The sequence below is a fragment of the Melospiza georgiana genome, chromosome 1 (assembly GCF_028018845.1).
Source record: "Melospiza georgiana isolate bMelGeo1 chromosome 1, bMelGeo1.pri, whole genome shotgun sequence".
NCBI lineage: Eukaryota > Metazoa > Chordata > Aves > Passeriformes > Passerellidae > Melospiza > Melospiza georgiana.
The window spans coordinates 46,282,003-46,301,282 of NC_080430.1; the positions used below are offsets into that span (position 1 = coordinate 46,282,003).

Here is a 19,280-nt window from a genome sequence, read left to right on the forward strand (position 1 = left end):
TTAATGACAGCATCTTAAGTACTGGCCTTTCTTTTGTTGGTTATTAAAGAGGTTTTTTGAATACTTACCATATTGCTAGATTATTTTTCTAAATAACATGCGTGTTAACAGGAAGAATACATCTCTATTTCAACAGAAATTATCTATTATATTTTGTAGTAAACTTTTTTCCCATCTTAATTTGTTTGTGGTCATGAAATAATAATTTGTCCGTCTGTAGTCTATATTTGCGAGAGATGTTTCAGTAAAATTTGACTAAAACAGTTTTTCCTCATCTTCACAATTTTATCTGGTGAATTTAAAGTTATCATAGGGTATTTTTCTTTTATTTTGTTTTCAACACAAAGTAAAAAACTAGTAGGCTACACATCAGTCACAGTTGTAAAACTGTTGTTTCAACTATTTTTACTTGCATCTTCTATTTTAGAATGAATATTTAGTTCTGTCCAGTGGCAGCATCAACTGCTGACTTTTACCACCACACAAACTTACAAAGAGTTGGGTTTTGTCATTGTAACCTGATATTGAAATAGTCATGAGAGTTTATTGCATAATACTTTAAACTCCCTCTAACATCTCATTGTAGGTCACAAGTGCACTTCATAGTCATCTTTTAAAGCAAAGCTGGCCACAGTTGGCAGGTTTGGAAGAAGTTCAGCTCAGACTGAATGCTGGAATGCCAACCCCATTCATTATTCAGAGGCCTCTCATTGTGTTGCTGATGCCATTCCAGAAAGTTGCATAACATTGTGGTTTTTCCTTTTGCTGACAGGTGATCAATCCCATGGGATGGGATGCATTTGGTTTACCAGCAGAAAATGCTGCAGTTGAACATGGCCTTCACCCTGCAAGCTGGACACAAAGGTGAAATGAATTGAAATATGGCATTTTCACTGTGAATACCTGTACTGTGGCCCCCATGAATCAATAAAACAGAGCAAAACTAGCACAGAAGAAAGATGGTACGGGAAAGAACAGGGTTCTTTTGTCTGAGACCAAGGTTATGTGAAAACATTTTATGGGACTGTGCAGATGACTCTGCTTTGAAAGATAAATATATTGGGATGATTTTCAAGGTTTTAATCTCAATGACTTTTAAATTGTAAAATGCTAGAATATCAAAAGAGAAGCATTTCCCAAACACCCAAACCAGCAGGTACAAATAAATCAAAATTTCATCATGGTGAGGTAAACCTTAATATGGAGTACACAGTGGAAAATTACGAGTTATGTGGTTAGATTTACTAGCAGATTTTGGTACCATGGGAGAGAGGAAGGAGGTAGTTGGGGTTTTTTGAGACTGGATCTTGGAAAGTGCTAAGCAGCCATTATTGCTGCTGATTTCTGTGAATATTTTTGGTTTAGACCACAGAATGGGGTCTTACGTTCTCCTGATATTCTTTAAAATGAGTAAAATGTTATATAAGTAAACAGTTTCTGAAAATTACTTGGAAACCAATCTCCCTAAGTGAGGTTGTTTGTTGTACTCGGGAAGCAGTAATCTACCTGTGGTATCTTTATAGGCCTTGATTCATTTCCTTCTTTGATAATGCTGTTTCTTTGGGTTTTGTTCATGCTTCTGGTCCCATCTTAAGACTCTTGATACTTTTCCAACAAAGATATTATAATACTAAATACTTGCAGTACTCAGTTATTCAGCACTGCAAGTTTTTTCTGGATCAGAGTTAAATGCTTTGTTTCATGACTGTCAACTCAGCTGCTCTGGGAGGATAGATATTACTTTATCTGACAGAATGTCTTTCAGTAGAAAGGTCAAAGTCCCTAAGAAATTTTAATTCATTTTACAGTATTTGAATGAATTCTCACCAGGTCACTAATTAATATTGTGTAATTGAGGGTATTTTAGCAAAGCACATTTAGTACATTTTCAAACTAAAGCTTCACTGTATATCCTGATGTATCTTACTTTACATTTGTAATTTAATCTGTTCAGAGCAGCATCTAACCTAACAGTGTGTGAGTTGATTAATGTTTATGGTGGTGCTGCCACCAGAATTTTTGTAGTTCTTTGTCACCTCCCAGGGTACAAGCTCTCACCACCTCCTTTGCACTGGCTCAGCTGGTTTTGTGGGCCACGGTTTTGGTTTGATCGGCCTGTTGATCAGAGGGAGGAAAGAAATCTCGTGGGGTTTTTTTGGAGAATTTTTGTAGGGCATATCTTCAGCTGAATGGGTAGGCTGTTTCAGGTTATTCTACAGCCACACAATCACCAGAGCCGCAGCAAAATAACAGCCAGGATAGCATTGCCAGAGTACAGCAGGATTAAGCTCAAAGTGGAAGTGTCCCCTACTTTTGAGATTGAGATTTGAGAGGGCCCTTTGACTCAACTGCAGTAAAGATAAATAAAAATAGTAAGAAGTGGTGCTTGGGTAATGCTTCCTTCAAACTACACTGCCATATTTACTTTTAAGTTGCAGTCAAATCTAGAGGAAAAAAAATTTATTGCCTCATATACATAGCCATGGGAATTGGACCGGAATATACTGGGGGCTTTTTAAAATTATTATTTCAGTATTCTGACAATTCTGAGTTTTACTGCTAGTGAGATCATAGTGTTTAGAGGTTAACTAGTGCTTTGGATTTCTCAGAACTCTATAAGCACCAGATTTTTTATATGATCACATGTTAGAAGTATCTTAAGCTAATAATTTTTCATTTATTATCATTATTTTGCAGTAACATTCAACACATGAGGAAACAGTTTGATGCACTAGGTCTGTCTTTTACATGGGAAAGGGTAAGATTTTCTTTTTAAAATGGATACTGCTTTATTGTATTGTATAATGGAGCATTGAGACCCATGGAATTTCACCATTTTATTTATGACAATACAGCTGTCTTTGGCAGTAACCAGTTTAAGTTGTTAAACTGTAAAATTGAGCTTTTTATCAGATTTGGCTTACTTTTAACATGCTGATATCATCTGATATCATCAATGCATAGGAGAATCTTTAAAGTCATTTTGATTTTGTATTTGCTTTTTATCTCTTTGAAGTATCAACTTTCTGTGTTAGAAATAAGGTAATAAACAGATATTTATGAAACAGCAATGCCTTTGTGCTAAGGTATGTGTTTCTTGAGGAGTGCTGTTTTCAATGCATGTGTCAAATGTTTAAAGATAGTAAATTGGAGTGGTGGCTCAGTTATGTTATTCCAAATTTTGAAGTATAAGCCTGCATTTTCATAAATGTTCATATCAGGATCATGTTGGAAACCAGAAATTTATTTAAAACACTAATGCTTGAGAATCAGGTGTTCACCTTAAAAAACTACCAAACACAGTCAGACATAAGCTAATGCCATTTTTCCAGATAAAAAAGAAATTAGCGTTGGAAGCGATTGTGAGGTTATTGCATTTACCAGTGAATCAGTCACACTGCCTTTATATTCTCAGCAGTAGCTGCTGCTTATCACCTTAATGTGATTTTGAATAGAGTGATGGAGATGCTAATCTTGGATTTTTATAGCAGTATTGTAGATCTGAAAAGGAAAAGCATTAGTTTTCTGACAGTCTGAGACATGCCATCTGTTTTCTTTAATCATGAAGGTGAAGTTGTTTATTTGTATGTCTTGCATCCAAAAAACTATTTTTTCATGTCTCATATAGGGAAGGATTTTCCAGTATAAGCCTTTTGAATAAGATTTAAATTTTCTTGGTAGCCAAAAAAGTTGCTCTGAAAATAAAAGATTTGTTGTGGAAGCTTCACTGCAGGCGTTCTTGACATCTAATGTTTAAAGCTGTCAGTATCTCAGAGGTTGTCTGTATGTATGTGTGGTGCAGCAGTATTGAAAGCAGTGGAATCCTGTGTGGAGGCTATGTTATGGAGCATACACATGCACACACACACACACACACACATGAGTTCAGTGGTGCTGGTTGCATTTCAAGAAGATTGAGAAAATTAATGTCTCATGTATAAGCTTCTGTTTGGCCCTTCTGTCCTGAAAAACAAATGGAAAACTGGCAGTATTGAAAACCATGGCAAGAAGTATAAGTGCTCAGGGAAAAATGATTTGTCATCTCTGCCTATTCTTCGAGAGTTACTTTCACTTTACCAGTAAACTGTATTTTAGTTAATGAACTTTCAGGAGTCTCTCAATACTTGTGGAAAAGGCTTTGATACCCTATTACTAACTCCATTTGAACTGCTGTGTAGCTGAAATGCTTTAGAATGCTCTAGGGACATGTAGTTGGTGCTTTTGAAAAGTAAGATTTTGAAACAGCTGAAAAATGTTCCTTGAAAGACAACACATGTTATAGTTTTCACTCCTTAGCTTATGAGTTAAGTTTTGTTTTACTTGGAAAGCCTGTCATACTAATTGGAGTAACAGTAACCTGAATGGTAGCCACAGAAACAGATATATTTATTAATTGCAAAAAATGCATGATGCCCAAAATATTATGTGACTCCAAATGCACAGATATTTGAGCTGGCCATGAAAGAAGCACCTGTGGAAATGGAAGGGCTAAGCTGTAACAGGGTGTTCTACAGGCTGATAAAGCCTGCTTCTCTGCAGGCTCATTAGGCTGGGCAGAGCATCTTACTGCCTCAGCTGTACTGCTCCTGGGCTAACTCAGGCATCTTTGCACAGAAAAGCACTGTGCTGTGCAAGTGCTTATCTTAAAAGTGAGCTATTTGAGGTAAGGAGTATTTTTTTATAGTATTCTATACTTGTATGGCTCTAAATCAGTGGCTCACAAAATACTGTGACACTGCAAAAAACCCACTAGTATTAGTGACTCCTATGAACAATCCAAGAAAAACAGATTTTATATGGGTTGGTCTAATTAATCAAGACTATTACACAAAGCAGGGGCCTGTTTTAAATTTAATTTCCTTGATGTTGCTTAAATCTTCCCCTTTATTATGCTACTGCATAGTACTTACCAAATAATGCTGGAGGGAACCCACTCCCCTACCTTAACTCCATGAACTGCTTTTTTAAAATGTGAATTTATGTTAACTCTCTCTGTCCTCTGTGGCCAGCTTAGAGTATGTGCTTAGATGATAGGAAGGAAACTTACATAAACTTTACCTTTTACATATGGTATGGGAAAAGAGAAATGGAAAAAAGAAAAAGAAAATCCATTTTGAGAACCTATTGCATATAGCTGTCCTAAAGAGTCTTCCTGCTTATAGTCATGTCTGCTTGTCAAGAAATTTGTGTCCAGGAATACTAAGATTAGTTAAATCTCATTGCTTGATAAAATTAGTATGAATAAATCCCTGTGCACTTGCAATGCTAGAAATTTCCTTTTATTTTTCAATGATTTTTTTTCATTGTTCTCTCTGTATTACAAATCAAAATGTACAGGTATTTCTGTCTCATAGCTGTCAGTGAACTTACTTATCTAGTACAATATCATAAATAAGACATTTATTAAAAGCTAGATTAATTAGATTAGATTATTTCAGTCAGGTTACAATGACACTTTAAAATTGCTCTCCTAAACAGAAAATCTAAGCAAATTCAAAATGAAATTAAATTAAATGAGTAAAATAACTCTGTAAGTACTTTGCCTTAGAGTAGTTTTGAATACAAATGATTATCTGATTTTTTTACCTGAAACATGGAGGTATTTTAAGTGCCTCAAGTTAGAAGTATTATATTTTAAATCACTTTCAAAATGGTGTGATTCTGGGGAGAGTTTTTTTTTAAATAAGTGAGATAACATTTCTATTCTGAACATTTATGTTTCTCTGATGGAAGGATGAAAAGCTGAAGTTTGAGCATGGAAGAAATGTCTCTTAAGAGTCATTAAAAACACATGGAAAATTTTAAAAATCCCCAACGTTATGTTTTAGGTTTAAGATAACTATAATCTGAGCATTCCTGGTGATCAGATTTTTTGAAAATACCACCCCAGACAGCATAACAAACTGCCTGTGATTTCTTTTGAACATTATTTTCAGGGGAATTAAACATTTTCAATGATTCATATCATCAACAACAAAACATGAAAAGCATATAAAGCTTTTCCTTTATTTTGTTCAGGAGTGTCATCAGACCAAATGCATGTTCCCAGTCAGCCATCAGTTCACCAGTTATTATCAATCTGTAACTTTCTCCCAGGAAGTAGCTCTTTCTATGAAGGTTTTTTAGTAATTTCAATTTCTGCATTCCAAGTGAAATATTTTTTGCATGAGACTAATATTCCCCGTCTGCTCTGTACATTAAAAAAATTAAATCTTTGGTAGATTTTCTCTGTGCAGATAATTTTCCATTTAATTTTGAAGTTGTCATTTGTGTGTACTGCCTGAACATACATAAAACAACAGTACATAGATTACCTATGAAATTTTCTTCTCATCCACGTACCATTGACCCAATTATAATTAAATTTTTTAAAAAAGAAACTGTTGATTCAAGACTGCTTTTTTTTGCAGAAAATATATTCGTGTTCCAAAATGTAGGCACTGTATGACATTTCTATTTGTAGCTAATAAAGCATAAAACTAACGGCCTTTGAAATACAAATACTCAAATTAATTTAGAAATGTAGGTTGGTGTAGCTCCAAACCTCTGAAAATCAAATAATTATACTTCTAGATGAGGTAGCGCATGCCCTTGAAAACCAAAATAGGCAGATAATTGATTAAAGACTGTTTTATCTTCCCAAATAGATTTTGAAAAAAATCCATCCTGACTTTTTCTTCTTATCTCCCTTTAAAGAGGTGCAACATGCCTGTCTTCAGGACAGCATAAGACTGTGCTAAAAATAAATTTATTATTAATAAACTAGGAAATTGCATATCTCCAGTCTAGTTATATGTTATTCATAAAGCCTGGTGGATCTTAGGAAAAAATAAATCTTTTCATGCAGCCTATAAATATTACTTTTATTTTTTAAAATATAGCCATGGAAGTAGCTTGAAGTTGTACCCTTATTCTTAAAAATACAAGCAAAAATGAATTATAAGGTCAGAGACTCATAATAGAAAATTGTTAGAAGGGAGCAGGTTTAGAACAAATAATGAATTTCAAAACAAAGCATTTGAAAATTACTTTTTCTTTTATTAAACACCAAAATCTTTCATCTAGATTTAGCTGTTGTTTTTTTGTTGGTTTGTTTTTTTTTAATGCAGGATTTTTTACTCTTGGTTACCCTTATTTTTATTGGTAGTTGAAAGGTACTCTTCAAAGCAGATTTCATAATAGTGAATGGCTTTTTGACCTTTTCATGGACCCATTGCTTCCCACATTGCAGTGATACCAAATCCAGATTATAATACTACCAATTTAGTCTGTAACTGAGAATTTCTTTGCAAAAAGAAAAAAGTTACCAACCCCTCTGGGATGGTATTTGTTTGGAACAAATTACTGTGCTGCAATAAATGGATTAAGCAAGGTAGTTTTTGGTAAGGATAGGGGTCTTTCTTTTGCCTTGCCAGTATCTGCTCTTTTAAAAGCAAACCACCTGTATAGGTGATTAATTTAAATTCTTGTAATGAGTTCTATTAATGAATGAGTGTCATTCCTGTAGGAATAAGGAACAGTAGCACTAACCAAAGACAAAGATGCATTTTGGTGAGTGTCTGTTTAAAGCTGACAAAAGTAAAAGGCAAAATGTAGAGGGGGAAAGAGGGAGAGACTTTCCCTGGCATTTCATAATACTGAAATGCTGAGGTGATCACTGCATCTCTCACAGAGCACTGAAGGGCACATGCAGTGGACAGCCTGAGCAGCATCTTACATATTTTTAGAAAAGTTTGGATTTTTAGTAGGTATTTTATTTTTGTGGAGAATATGGTAATATCCTGTTCTATATATTCACTGTACTGCTTTATGATACAGGATTCTATATGTGTGCTGTAATGCCAGTGCTCAGATCGCAAATGAGAAACAGAAATGTACAGTTTTTGGCAGGCTGGAATGGCTCCAGCATGCTACTTTTCAAACCCTTTTATAAACTCTTTTGTGTATTTCTGAGTTAAGATAGTTCTGTCAGTGTTCTGTGGATCTTTGTCGTGCTTACAGAGTATAAATAGAAATGTTAACATTCACCTTAATTTAAGCATGAAGGCAGCCTAATGGAAACTTTTTACCAGGCATCATTCATTTAATCAAGGTCAGTAACTGGAATACATGCAACATTATTTATAACAGTAAATCTTACTGTGCTAAATGATAGGAAAAAAACCACCAAAACACATTTCAAGATTGACAGGAGTTTGCTGGCTTGTCTTAGCACCTCATTTTACTTGTTAGTGATGTAATTTCTCTTTCTTCATTACCTTGAAATGTTACTGCAAACCTTCATGGTTATAAAGTTAAATTCTAAACTTGATTATTCTTTTTGCATCTCAGTGACCACACAGCAGATTTCTTTTTCACTGATACAGTCTGCTACATTTCTTTCAAAGAAATGTCTATTTACTCCTTGTGAGAGATCGTGTACATGGGATTCTGTTTGCAGCAATTAGCTTGTATCTTGTAGCTCAAGCTTGTAACATGCTTGTTTAGATTGGGAAATGTCATCTTGTTGTTTCAGTTGACACATATCTGCCTTTCAGGGCCAAAAGGACCAATCTTCATTCACTTTTCTATTTTTATTTCACATCTCACTTTTGTTATCCTACCTATTTTCCTGTTGCTCACGTAATCTTATAATGTACTGAAAGGGATTGTGTCTCTTCTTTTGTGTGTCTGATATTCAGTGATGAAACTGTTGCCTGTAGTGGCATCACACTGGCACAAGAACTGTTGTTACTGTGTGAAGAAGCAGGGGGGGAAAAACTATTAAATGTGCTTAGTTGAAGAGATGGAAATCAGATTTTTATCAAGTGGGGGTTTTTTTCAGTGCAGAGCAAAGGGTTTTAATCAAGCAACTGTTTTTCATTACTAGGTCTTCACATGCTGAGCTGAAAACTTGCCATTAAATGTCTCTTTTTGATCTTGAAAACCTCTTATACACACTTCTGAGGCACATTTATTCAAAGGTCATATTAATTGTTAAAAGCTATGTTTCAGCACTGGCATATAAAGTTCAAAGCAACTAGAATATAAAGTTGTGGAAAAAGGATAAAAATTTTCTGCTAGAGCATTTCAGATGTCATTTGAGTAGCAGATGATATTGCAGGAGCTGTGTGTAGTGGGAAGCTAGGATGATGGGAAAGCCCACGTGAAAGACATTTCACATTTAGAGCTATTTCTGATGCTTGATAACTACTCCAAATGGAATAAATTGTATCAGTGGCTTACTTTTTGTCAGTAACTTTAAAATCAAGAGATGTTCATATTAATTTGAAGTTGATGTAGAAGCCTCTTTCACTTCAAGCAGGTATGTGGGTTCCCATTGCACCTGTGAAACCTGTGTTTGTGTTGAGAAAACAGGGAGTCTGTAATGATGGAATCCATTAGTTGTCTTTACATATTAATGCTTATTTTAAGTTAGAGTTTTTTAAGAACAAACATTTAAAATATGGAGCTTAGTAAGCAGTTGGTAAGCAGCTTGTTTTTTAATTATCAGAGTTCACTAAAAACTTAGCAAATGTTTTTGAGTTTTAAAAAAGCTATCCATTATATCGCAGCTTGCTGTTGTCGTAACTCCCATTCCTCCTGCTTATGTTGTCTTTTATTTTTATCCATCTTTATTTCCTTCATAACCATCCTCCTCATTTGTGACTTTTATGACTCATTTTTTCCATACTTAAACCTAGAGCATCCTCCTAACTTGAGCTGCCTTGCCTTTTGGAGCAGTTGCTTGTCTGAGCTTTGAGTGTGAGCTGCCCTGTGTGAGCTGCCCTTCCCGAGCCTTACCCAGTACTCCAAGCTGTGTGCCCCGCACGGTCCGTGTGCCAGCAGCTCCTCAGCGCTGCTCTCTCTCTCTCTCTCTCTCTCCTCCTGCACCCACAGTTTCAGCTGGAAGCTCCTCGCTCTGCCTGCCTCACATCAGCCAGCTCCCTGCTGCCTCTGAGCATCCACAGCCTCGGCTCCTGCCTCCCATTGCTGAGCAACAGAGGGAAAGGCAGCCTGGCTAGGAAGGCTCTTTGAGAGAAGTCTGCTTTTTTTTTTTTTTTCTAGTTTTGCTGTTTCCTTGATCAGGCTGCTGTAATCACTTCCATTCATCTTCTGTTCTTATATCTATCAGCTTTAATCTTACAGAGTTTTATATCCCACATTAACAGGGAAACTTTACCTTCTGCATTAAACCCACACAAAGCCAATGTTCTCTGGTGACTATCACTCATTGTGACTGTCATTCCTTGTAAGCATTATACAAGTAAATAGGTTTGTACATGAATACATGCATAAATGTTTACTCTGTGGAATATATTATACACTCCTGGGTTAATTGTTGAAGTTAAAACAGTGTAGGAAAATACTGAGAATAGTTTCAGAAATTTTTATTTCTTTTCTACAGGAGGTAACCACTTGCTTACCAGAGTACTACAAATGGACACAATATCTCTTCCTTAAGCTTTTTGAAGCTGGGATAGTGTATCAAAAAGAGGTAGGTACAAACTTTGACCTTCAACATTTTGCTGCTGCACTAATTTAAATCCCTCATGTCAGTGGCACATTTCTGCATTGTCCATTCACAGTCATAAAGTGATTGTGCTCTGTTAGTTTTAAATCACTCTAAAATGGAATTAATTTTATATATACAGAATTTTCTATGTAGCAGTTTATAACTAGCTAACATGCATGGCCATTGTAGCAATTCAAGTCAGAAGTGTTTATTGTCAGAGATTTGCACTGAAGTGCAGGACCAGAATATAGCTTTTAGGTTTTTATTTCCTGGCTTTACTATTTTCTAGATTTTATTGTCCCTCATGGAAATACATGACATGGTGGTCATTAGGAGTCTGTTCAGCAGTGAGATTATTTACCTGTCTAACATTACTGTGATACTGTCTCAGAACTTATGGTTTTGGATAGGATAATTGGAGATCAAGTGCATAACCATCCTATTCCAGAACACTATTTGTGATCTTCAAAATATTTAAGAAGTATTAGGTGTCATAAGACTATCACAGCTGTTTATCAGTTACCATTACATTAAGAAATTATAATATTTTGTACCTAATATGTGTCAGGCTGTATCTGAAAAGTGAAGGTTTCAGTTATTTCTGAAACACGAGATGAAACAAAGATGTTGAATGAGCAGTCCAGAGAACTCTCTGTATAGCCTAGGCAATGCAGTTCCAAAATACCTGAACAGCTGCACTTTAACAAAGCAGCAATTTACTGAATGTTTCTAACTTAAAAAGGAAACTAAGATTTCTTAAATATGCTTTGATATTTCATTTGTATTCTGTAGAAACCAGGAAACCCCATAGGATATAATTAAGGACGTACTCGAATTATTCTGTGAACCTGGAAAAAGAGATTGATGGTGAAAGGTAGCATTTAGGATAGCAGGGTGTTACTGAGCTATTTCTCCTATTTGCATTTGTATTTAGAGATCTTAAATGACAACCAGTGAAATCTCTCAATGGTTAATATATACTAGCTTGCTAGATTGGGGGTTGGGGTTTTTTTTCCCTTCTGTAATTATTTTTTTCTTGTATTAAAAAAAGTGAACCCTCAGCTTTGTTGTAACAAACCTGGGTTTATCTGTGAATTTGTTGTTTGACAAGTGAACTCAAGATTCAAGATGAATCTTGAATCAAGATGATTCAAGAAAGTAAAAGTTTGCTGCTTCATTTAAAGCAGGGATGATATACAAAATAAATTTTACATTCTGACTCTGAGTACTGTGGGATCCTGGAGGTGTTTGGATACCAGTGATTGAATCTACTTCTAACTTCCATCTGCTTTCAAGTCAAGGATCAGCTTGAGGACTTAAATCAGCATCTGTCAATCTGTAGGGGATGTAATCTCTGGTGGATATGAACCAGTTGCTTTTTGGCAGGAAACAGATGGCAGAGAGAGCCCGTAACCCTGGGTCTCTTTGAACAGTCATATATACTTAAAGCATATATTTGTCTCATGTTGTCAGTGTATCTGCAGTATGTATTAAACACAGCCTGAAGTCTCCTGTATTACAGTTTCATTTTGGGCACAAGAGATAGTTCATAGCCTTGCTGTGACAATAAGAATAAGGTGTTAGCCTAGTTCATGCTCTGTTCCAGCAGTGTGCATGTCTGACCAGAAATTACCCTGGCAGGGAGGCACAGGCTCAGAATGTCCATGAGCTGCAATTATGGAGGATTAACAATGTCTGTCTGAGCGCTGCAGCATCCAGAGAGGGCACCTTTATTCATTGCAGCAAAATTGTCCCTTTTTCCTGCAGTACTCACCTAGTCAATGTGCTGTGGAGGTTATTGGCCTGGCCAGGTGTGAGTGCCTCACTGAGGTTAATACCTGCCCTGACTCTGCTGCTTTGATCAGATACCTGTAATCCACAGTGGACACAGAGACAGAAGCCTGGAGATAGATGCTCACACTTAGGAGAGCTGAAGTTAGACAAGATGAATCCTGCCTTAAAAGCACATGTCTGCATTGGCATAGTGAGGAGAGCAAGATAATTGGTGTGCTCTGAACACTCCTGCTCTCTGCTTTCTTTGTGTAGGTGACTTTGAGCAGCTTCCTGGGGTCGTAGTTTCAGAGGCTGTCATTGTCAAGAAGTTGCCTTTGTGAGGTACAAACAGGAACTAAAGATTTCATTTATTAGCCAGGTTCTAGATACTGTCAAAAGTCTGTGTGAGATGGAAGGAATGTAACTTAAAAATACAAAGAACTTTCCACCAGCCATTTCTTAAATGCATATTTGCTTTATGTTTTGCAGGATTTATTTAAATATAGCCTCATGAGTTGTAACAGGAGGATTTGTTATGCTAAATAGTTATGTAATCATTTCAGTTACCTTCCAAAATTTTCATCATAAATTTGGTATGTTATCATCAAAATAGAAATGGTATTTTTGCTCAACTTAGAGTCACAGCCAGTTTAATACAAGCTTATGCTAATACCATTTTATGCAACTGGAATTTTATTACTTCTCAGTATTGTCTGATTTAACTCTCTTTAGGTGTAACTTTGTGTGGCATTTTTTCAGAACTTTATAAATTAAAAGATTACTTTTAGATTACTTTAGAGCCATATTCATAATGTCTTACTACTGAAGAAGCTTTATTTTCTGGAAAATACATTTGTAATAGTGGAATATATTGATTTCTTTTAATTTCACAATGAATTTTCATAAGCCTTTTTAAAATCTGGTGGGGTATTATTGGTTGGTAACAGATAAAAGGCTAAAAGTAAAAAGTTTAAATTCAAGTCTGAATTCAAAGAAGCTTCGTTTCAAGGCAAGTTTCAATTTATCAATGAATAACATTCTTTCGTTTAATGATAATAAATTTTTTATAACTCAGTGTAGCCAGACTTTGTGCTCACACAGTTGTGAGCAGTATTTTGAAGCAAGAGGATCCCTGTGTCTTTCTTTCAGCTCTCCTCATTTAAGATTTGTAAAGTGGTTGTGGTATTTACTATTTGTAAGAACATATAGCATATTTAAAATGAAGCAATATTGGGTGTTTGGAAACTGGTCAGAAGGTGATCAGTGATAGATAAAATATAAAGTACAATGTGAGTGCGGTTACTAATTTTTGATAGAGATACAAGACCTCCCCATACCCAAAGAAGTCATTCAAATATTTTTTAAAATGTTTAATGTATTAGATCTCTATGGAACGATAGCTGCTGTTTTTCAGTCAGACTAATTTAGCTTAAATACTAAATAACATTCAATATAATAGATTACTCTATTGCTCTGATTATACTTTTTTTCTTTCTGTTCATTTTTTCAAGTCAATGTATAGCATTTTATGCCACTTTGGGATAGGATTCTTTTGTGATCCTAGATCCTTTTTGATAAGTGACCAGTTAAATTGTTCAGCACTAGGGAGGCTGAGTTTGATTTTTGCTTCTTTTCCAGTATGTTATGTCTTGTATTTCAGTTGACTCTAAAGCTCAAAATACAAGGCTTGTGGAGTTGAACACCAACATTAATTACACTTCACAGATTTTCACTTAATGCATTTGTATTGATAAGCAAAGAATTCCAAAAGTAATTCATGCAGTTGACAGGAGTTACATACAAATAATATCAACTCTTTCACTTAAAATATAGCTGACCACTGTAATATTTCCTTGAGATTCTGTCCTTTTCAGTTGGACATCCTTGTCTACTCATCCCCCTCAGTCTGACTCAACACTTTTGGATTAGTAGTGAAGAACTTTTAAGCATCAGACTATTTTATTTGAAGTGTAGTCAAGTTGGAACACTTATTATATATTACAGCCAAGCAGTCAAGTACCAGCCTATCCTGCTAGCATGATCAGTCTGGACAAATCTTGCCAACTGCATTTCTGGGTCTTTTGAATTCTGAGAAGATGAATGTTCAAAACTTTTCCATCTGAGTCCATGTTGCTGATTCAAATTAATGTTTTAAAAATATGGAAGACTCGGGCAAACTTCCAAGGTGTGCCTCTGGATAATTCATTTGGCATCTGTAAAGTAAAACTGGTTTTTAACTAGCTGCTGAAAGTGTTTCTTCTTCCTGCAACTTGTTTTTAGGCCTTGGTTAACTGGGATCCAGTGGATCAGACTGTTCTAGCTAATGAGCAGGTGGATGACAATGGTTGCTCTTGGCGTTCAGGAGCAAAAGTGGAGCAGAAATACCTCAAACAGTGGTTTATCAAGACAACTGCTTATGCAAAGGTATGAGAATACAGTTTTTGGAAATTATGGTAGCACTTTGAAGAGGAGACTTCTTGCTCAGAAATATTAAGCTGAATGTGGTCCTTTATAGATACATGTTTGAATAATACATAATTGCATAGTAATATCCTTGTGTATGTGTGTATATTAAAATTATTACCCCTGAAGTTCTTCTGTTCACCTCTTTAAGAATTGTAGGTGACTGGTGTGGGATTAAGTTTTGAAGAAATCAAAAGGCATAAATTAGAAGTGAATTACTGAGTTCTGCATTTGCACATTGGCATCTGTGTTCACCATCAAGTGCTTTTCTGCATATTTTGAGTGTAGAGCTGTGCAAAACTTGTTTGCTGACTTGTGGGCATTTTATTAGCAATGGAGTACAGCCTGTTACCTAGCATTCAGTTCTACCTGTGTCTGCATCATAGTTCTTTATGTTTAACTGCTTTTTATTGAAGATTCATCTCAACCTTCTACTTCACTTCACACTCTACTCTGTTTGATAATCTGTTATTTTAAAAATGTTTTCAAGTCATTTAAACATCCTTTTTTCTTATAAGCTCCAGTTTTGATTGTGCTGGGACAATGTAGATTCCATACTTCAGAATTCAGAACAAAAGTTTTGGCTTTATGCTCTCTGAGATGAAAGTATCTGCTTCCTGTCGTGTCTGGGCGAAGTTTTTATTCCCTCTGAGTGTTCTGTGTATGGAGACTTCAAGTACAGATTGAGAAAGTTGCTCCCAAGAAAATATTAAACATTTGTCTTTGATCCTTTTCCCAAGTCCCAGACTCAAGAAGCCAAATTTCCACTATCATCCAAGGAGAAGTCTGTGTCTCTCTCTAGGTCTATTCATAACAAAGAGAAAAGCTTTAGATATCCTGCCTGATGCTTTGATTCTTCATACACAGAGAAGTGCTTGAGATACATGTTTTTTGATTGTGCTGCCTGTTCTGGCAGTAAGGAGGGAACATTTGCAATAGCTGAAGGAAAAATGGAGCATGTCTGCAGCATCACAAAATAAGCACAACGTTCTGAGCTTTTTCCCCCCACTTCCTTTGTCACCAGATTTCATTTTGACCATTGTGATATTTTAGGGTCTGCACCAACTCACTGATTCTTCCCCCCGTTTGAGGCTGGAGCTCCATTAGAGTTTCTGTCTCCACTGTTATTTCTTTTGTCTATTGTCTCTATACAGGTTGTAGGAAGCAATGACTGGTATTTCTGGTCTGTATCCATGCTGGTACCCAATCACTTATATCCCTTTAAAAGGGGTGAATCAGCCATAAATTTTTACTCATCGAGACCAAAAGACGTGACTGAGGAGCTTTTCAGTAACCTTGAAAACACCCTTGGTTTATGGGATTATTACCTCTTGCTCGATATCCACCCTCTGCTAGGAAGGATTTATCTTTTGTATTTAGTCTCTTACCTGAGAAATGCTGTTAGAGGAAATGCACAATCTCTGATCACATCTCCATCATTCCATCATGTCATTCCCCAGTAAGCAGGCTTATCTTATGATAAGACGGAACTTTTGCCCCCACAACACCCCCTCATCTTCCCCCCAAAGATGTCACCTCAGCACGCTGCCATATTCCCTACCTACATGAGGGGCAAATGTGCAGGTGACCTTTTGTTCTTGAATATCTTAGTGACATGAATAAGAGCTGCTTCTGCTTTTCATTTCAGGAAGACCATTTGTATCAACTCCTACAAAACCTTAAAACATTGCTGCAAAGGACAGTTGAGTACTCTACAGATTTATGTGAAGGTTTCCCAAAATTTTGTTCAGTTTGTGATTGATATTCATAGGGTCTGTGCTAGCTGATACAACCAGATCAGTGAATGATGCCATGCTGCTTCCAGCTGAAGTGCTTTGGCAAGCATTACCTACATGTTCTCCCACTTCTTGTACAGTGACAGATGCTACCAAGAATCAGCAGGTGGTTTGGATTTTCCTTTTTACTCACCCTCCATTCACTCCTATTTTTGTTGCTGTGGTTCTTTTTAAACAGTCTCACTCTGCTTCTTTTGGCAAGGCTTTTAAACATTTGGTTGTAGAGGGGGAAAAATAACTTCCCCCCCACCTTGAAATAAGAATAGCAGATTACCAGGCTCTGCTCTATGAAGTCCAATATCTGATAGTCGATGGATTTCATGCTTGGAAGATTAAGACAAATAAAGTCCCTTTTTTTGGTAATTTTTTTTCTTTCAAGTTGCAAGAGACTAGATAACACAGCGTGCTGTGGTTTATTTTCTCAGGAAGACTGTTTTGGCCATACAACTCTGAACAGCCCATGAACTGCAAGCCACAGCTGTAAACAGTCCACTGGAGGGAGGCTGGATCTGAGCTAATAGTGGCCAAGCATTTCAGTCTCTTAGAAACTCTTTGCACACACTGACATAATAATCAGGAAGCTTCACATTAGCATTTTGACAGGAGCCAAATTACAGATCTGAAATGCTACAACTTTGGCTTCTCTTCCTGAATAATTCGACTAGTTATCCTCAAAACATCCTTGCACACAATTCTTCATTCCTTATGGTAGTTGTGCCAGTACTTCTCCAGGAGTGGTAAAACCCATGAATCCTTCCTCCTGTTTCTTTTGTCCCCTTTATCTTTGGATTCAGGCTGTTGACATTTCATCTGAATCCACATTATCCTGCCTTATTGAACACCCTGGTTACAGTAATCACTCTTCCTAGCCTATTCCTCAAACCTTCTTCCTCACCTCTTTTCAAAAGCTCTTGCCAGGAGAATGGGCTTTATTGAGAGGGAGACCTTCATTCACTTTCATCATTTACAGAACCTTTCCTCTTGGAGTGGAGGGTCCAGATTTCTAAGGAGTTAGTCCTTTTAGTGGAGGATAAAGACATCTCTCTAAGAAGCTAAAGATCTTTAATTGCTAATAGGATTTCAGGATGATAACATTGGTGGTGGTGATACCTTCACTTTGGCAAGGGGTATTATTTCATGTCTCCTGATTTTGAACACACTTATTTCCATGAAGAGATTTTGCTGGCTTATGAAACCAGACCAGAAACACTACCAGTACAGCTTTGTTTTCCTGAAATTCTTTTCAGTTCCAAGACTTCAGATATTTGTGCCTCTAATGATAAATCAGTAAAGCAATTTGATTCTTTATGGATTTCACTTCCCTTTTTTGTCAGTTGTTTGGTAATTCATATGCCAGACTCCTGTAGAAGGGAAATCTGAGGGGGCATTATAAAATGAGGAATTTCAAATCCATGGTCAATTTCAAATCCGTGGTCATTCAGTGAGCTGTGTGACTAGATTGTTTTGCATTAGACACTAACAGAAATAGAAATTTGCCCTTCCAGAACTTGTCTGATCCTGAGTCCTTTATTCCCCATTTTTGAGTCAATTACCTGTTGAACATCTTTTGTCCAATTCCTTTTTTTTTAAGTGTGTCCAGAAGGTTAAGACAAGATTATGTCAGGTTAGTGTGGTCACAGTCATTGTGATATGAAAATCTGTGTTTTCTGTCAGTACAGAGCAGCATTTTGGTCTTTGGGCTGTACTGCCAGAATTTGTATCCCAGCACACATGGCCCTTTATTTCCTCACAGTTCACAGGCACAGAGCAGATTTAATCCTTCTTTGTGCAAGATGTTTTTCCTGGGTTTGGAAAAAGGTAGAGAGCCAAGTGGATCAGGCTTTCAGTGAGCTGTGTGACTAGATTTGTGCTATCCACTGAAGTTCCACTACATCTTATTTTGAAATCTAAAAATTGAAAGGCACTAAGAGTAACTTAGTCCTTGCACCTTTTGGGGAAGACTTGTGTTTTTTTCTGATTGGCCTACTTTCAGACCTAGAGGGTTAGAATTCTATGAGTGTCTCACTCACCTTTGTGCAGTCAGGCCTTTATCTGGTTTTGGTGTATCGTAGGGAAAGCTATTTGATTCTGGTCACCTTTTTCTTGTGCCTTCAATGGTGACTAATATTTCTTCTGAAAAGTTTACAGAAATTCAAGATCAAATGTCAGAAGTATCACCTTCCTTGCCCTTTTTCTGAAAAATGGCTCTCTACAAATCTGTTTCCTATTCCTTCCCCAAAGTTATACCTGGGTTTTCTATAAGTTGAGATAGTGAGAAAGTATTTGGAAAAAAAAAAAAAGCTTTATTTCTTGATGGGGAGACCCTGGCAGACTAACCTCCTTGTGCAAAAAGGAAAAACGGGAAATTGTTGGAGAATTTTGCTCAGACATGGCTTGAAGAAAAATAAAGGCCATGAAAATATACAGCTGATGGAAAAGGGCAGCTGTAAGCAGCTAATTCTCGAGCCTGTTTCTCAGGCACCTTTCTGTAAGCAGCAAGAGTTCTCAAGCCTGTCTTCAATAACAAGTAAATACCTTGTCCTTGGATAAGGTATGGGAAAGCGGAGTGACAAACATGGAGGCCTTGAGAACCGTTCGTAACAGGATGAGAAAAAACAAGTCTTGGTCTCAATAACAAACCACAGGTATTGAAAACAAAAGGAGGGGTTAATGTGTAATCTGTGACCAATGATGAGCTCGGGTTTTGCAATATGTATGAACTTAATTAACATGGTTATAAAATGTGCATGTTG

General features: G+C 36.5%; 1 protein-coding gene across 1 annotated transcript in view; it reads left to right on the plus strand.

Annotated features, from left to right (window-relative positions):
* Positions 1-19,280, plus strand: part of LARS2 (leucyl-tRNA synthetase 2, mitochondrial) — an 84,045-nt gene that overhangs the window by 13,646 nt on the left and 51,119 nt on the right. The window contains exons 4-7 of the mRNA XM_058036860.1: positions 773-864; positions 2,698-2,758; positions 10,388-10,477; positions 14,549-14,692. Coding sequence (XP_057892843.1) covers positions 773-864; positions 2,698-2,758; positions 10,388-10,477; positions 14,549-14,692 — 387 coding nt within the window. The remainder of the gene's footprint in view (positions 1-772; positions 865-2,697; positions 2,759-10,387; positions 10,478-14,548; positions 14,693-19,280) is intronic.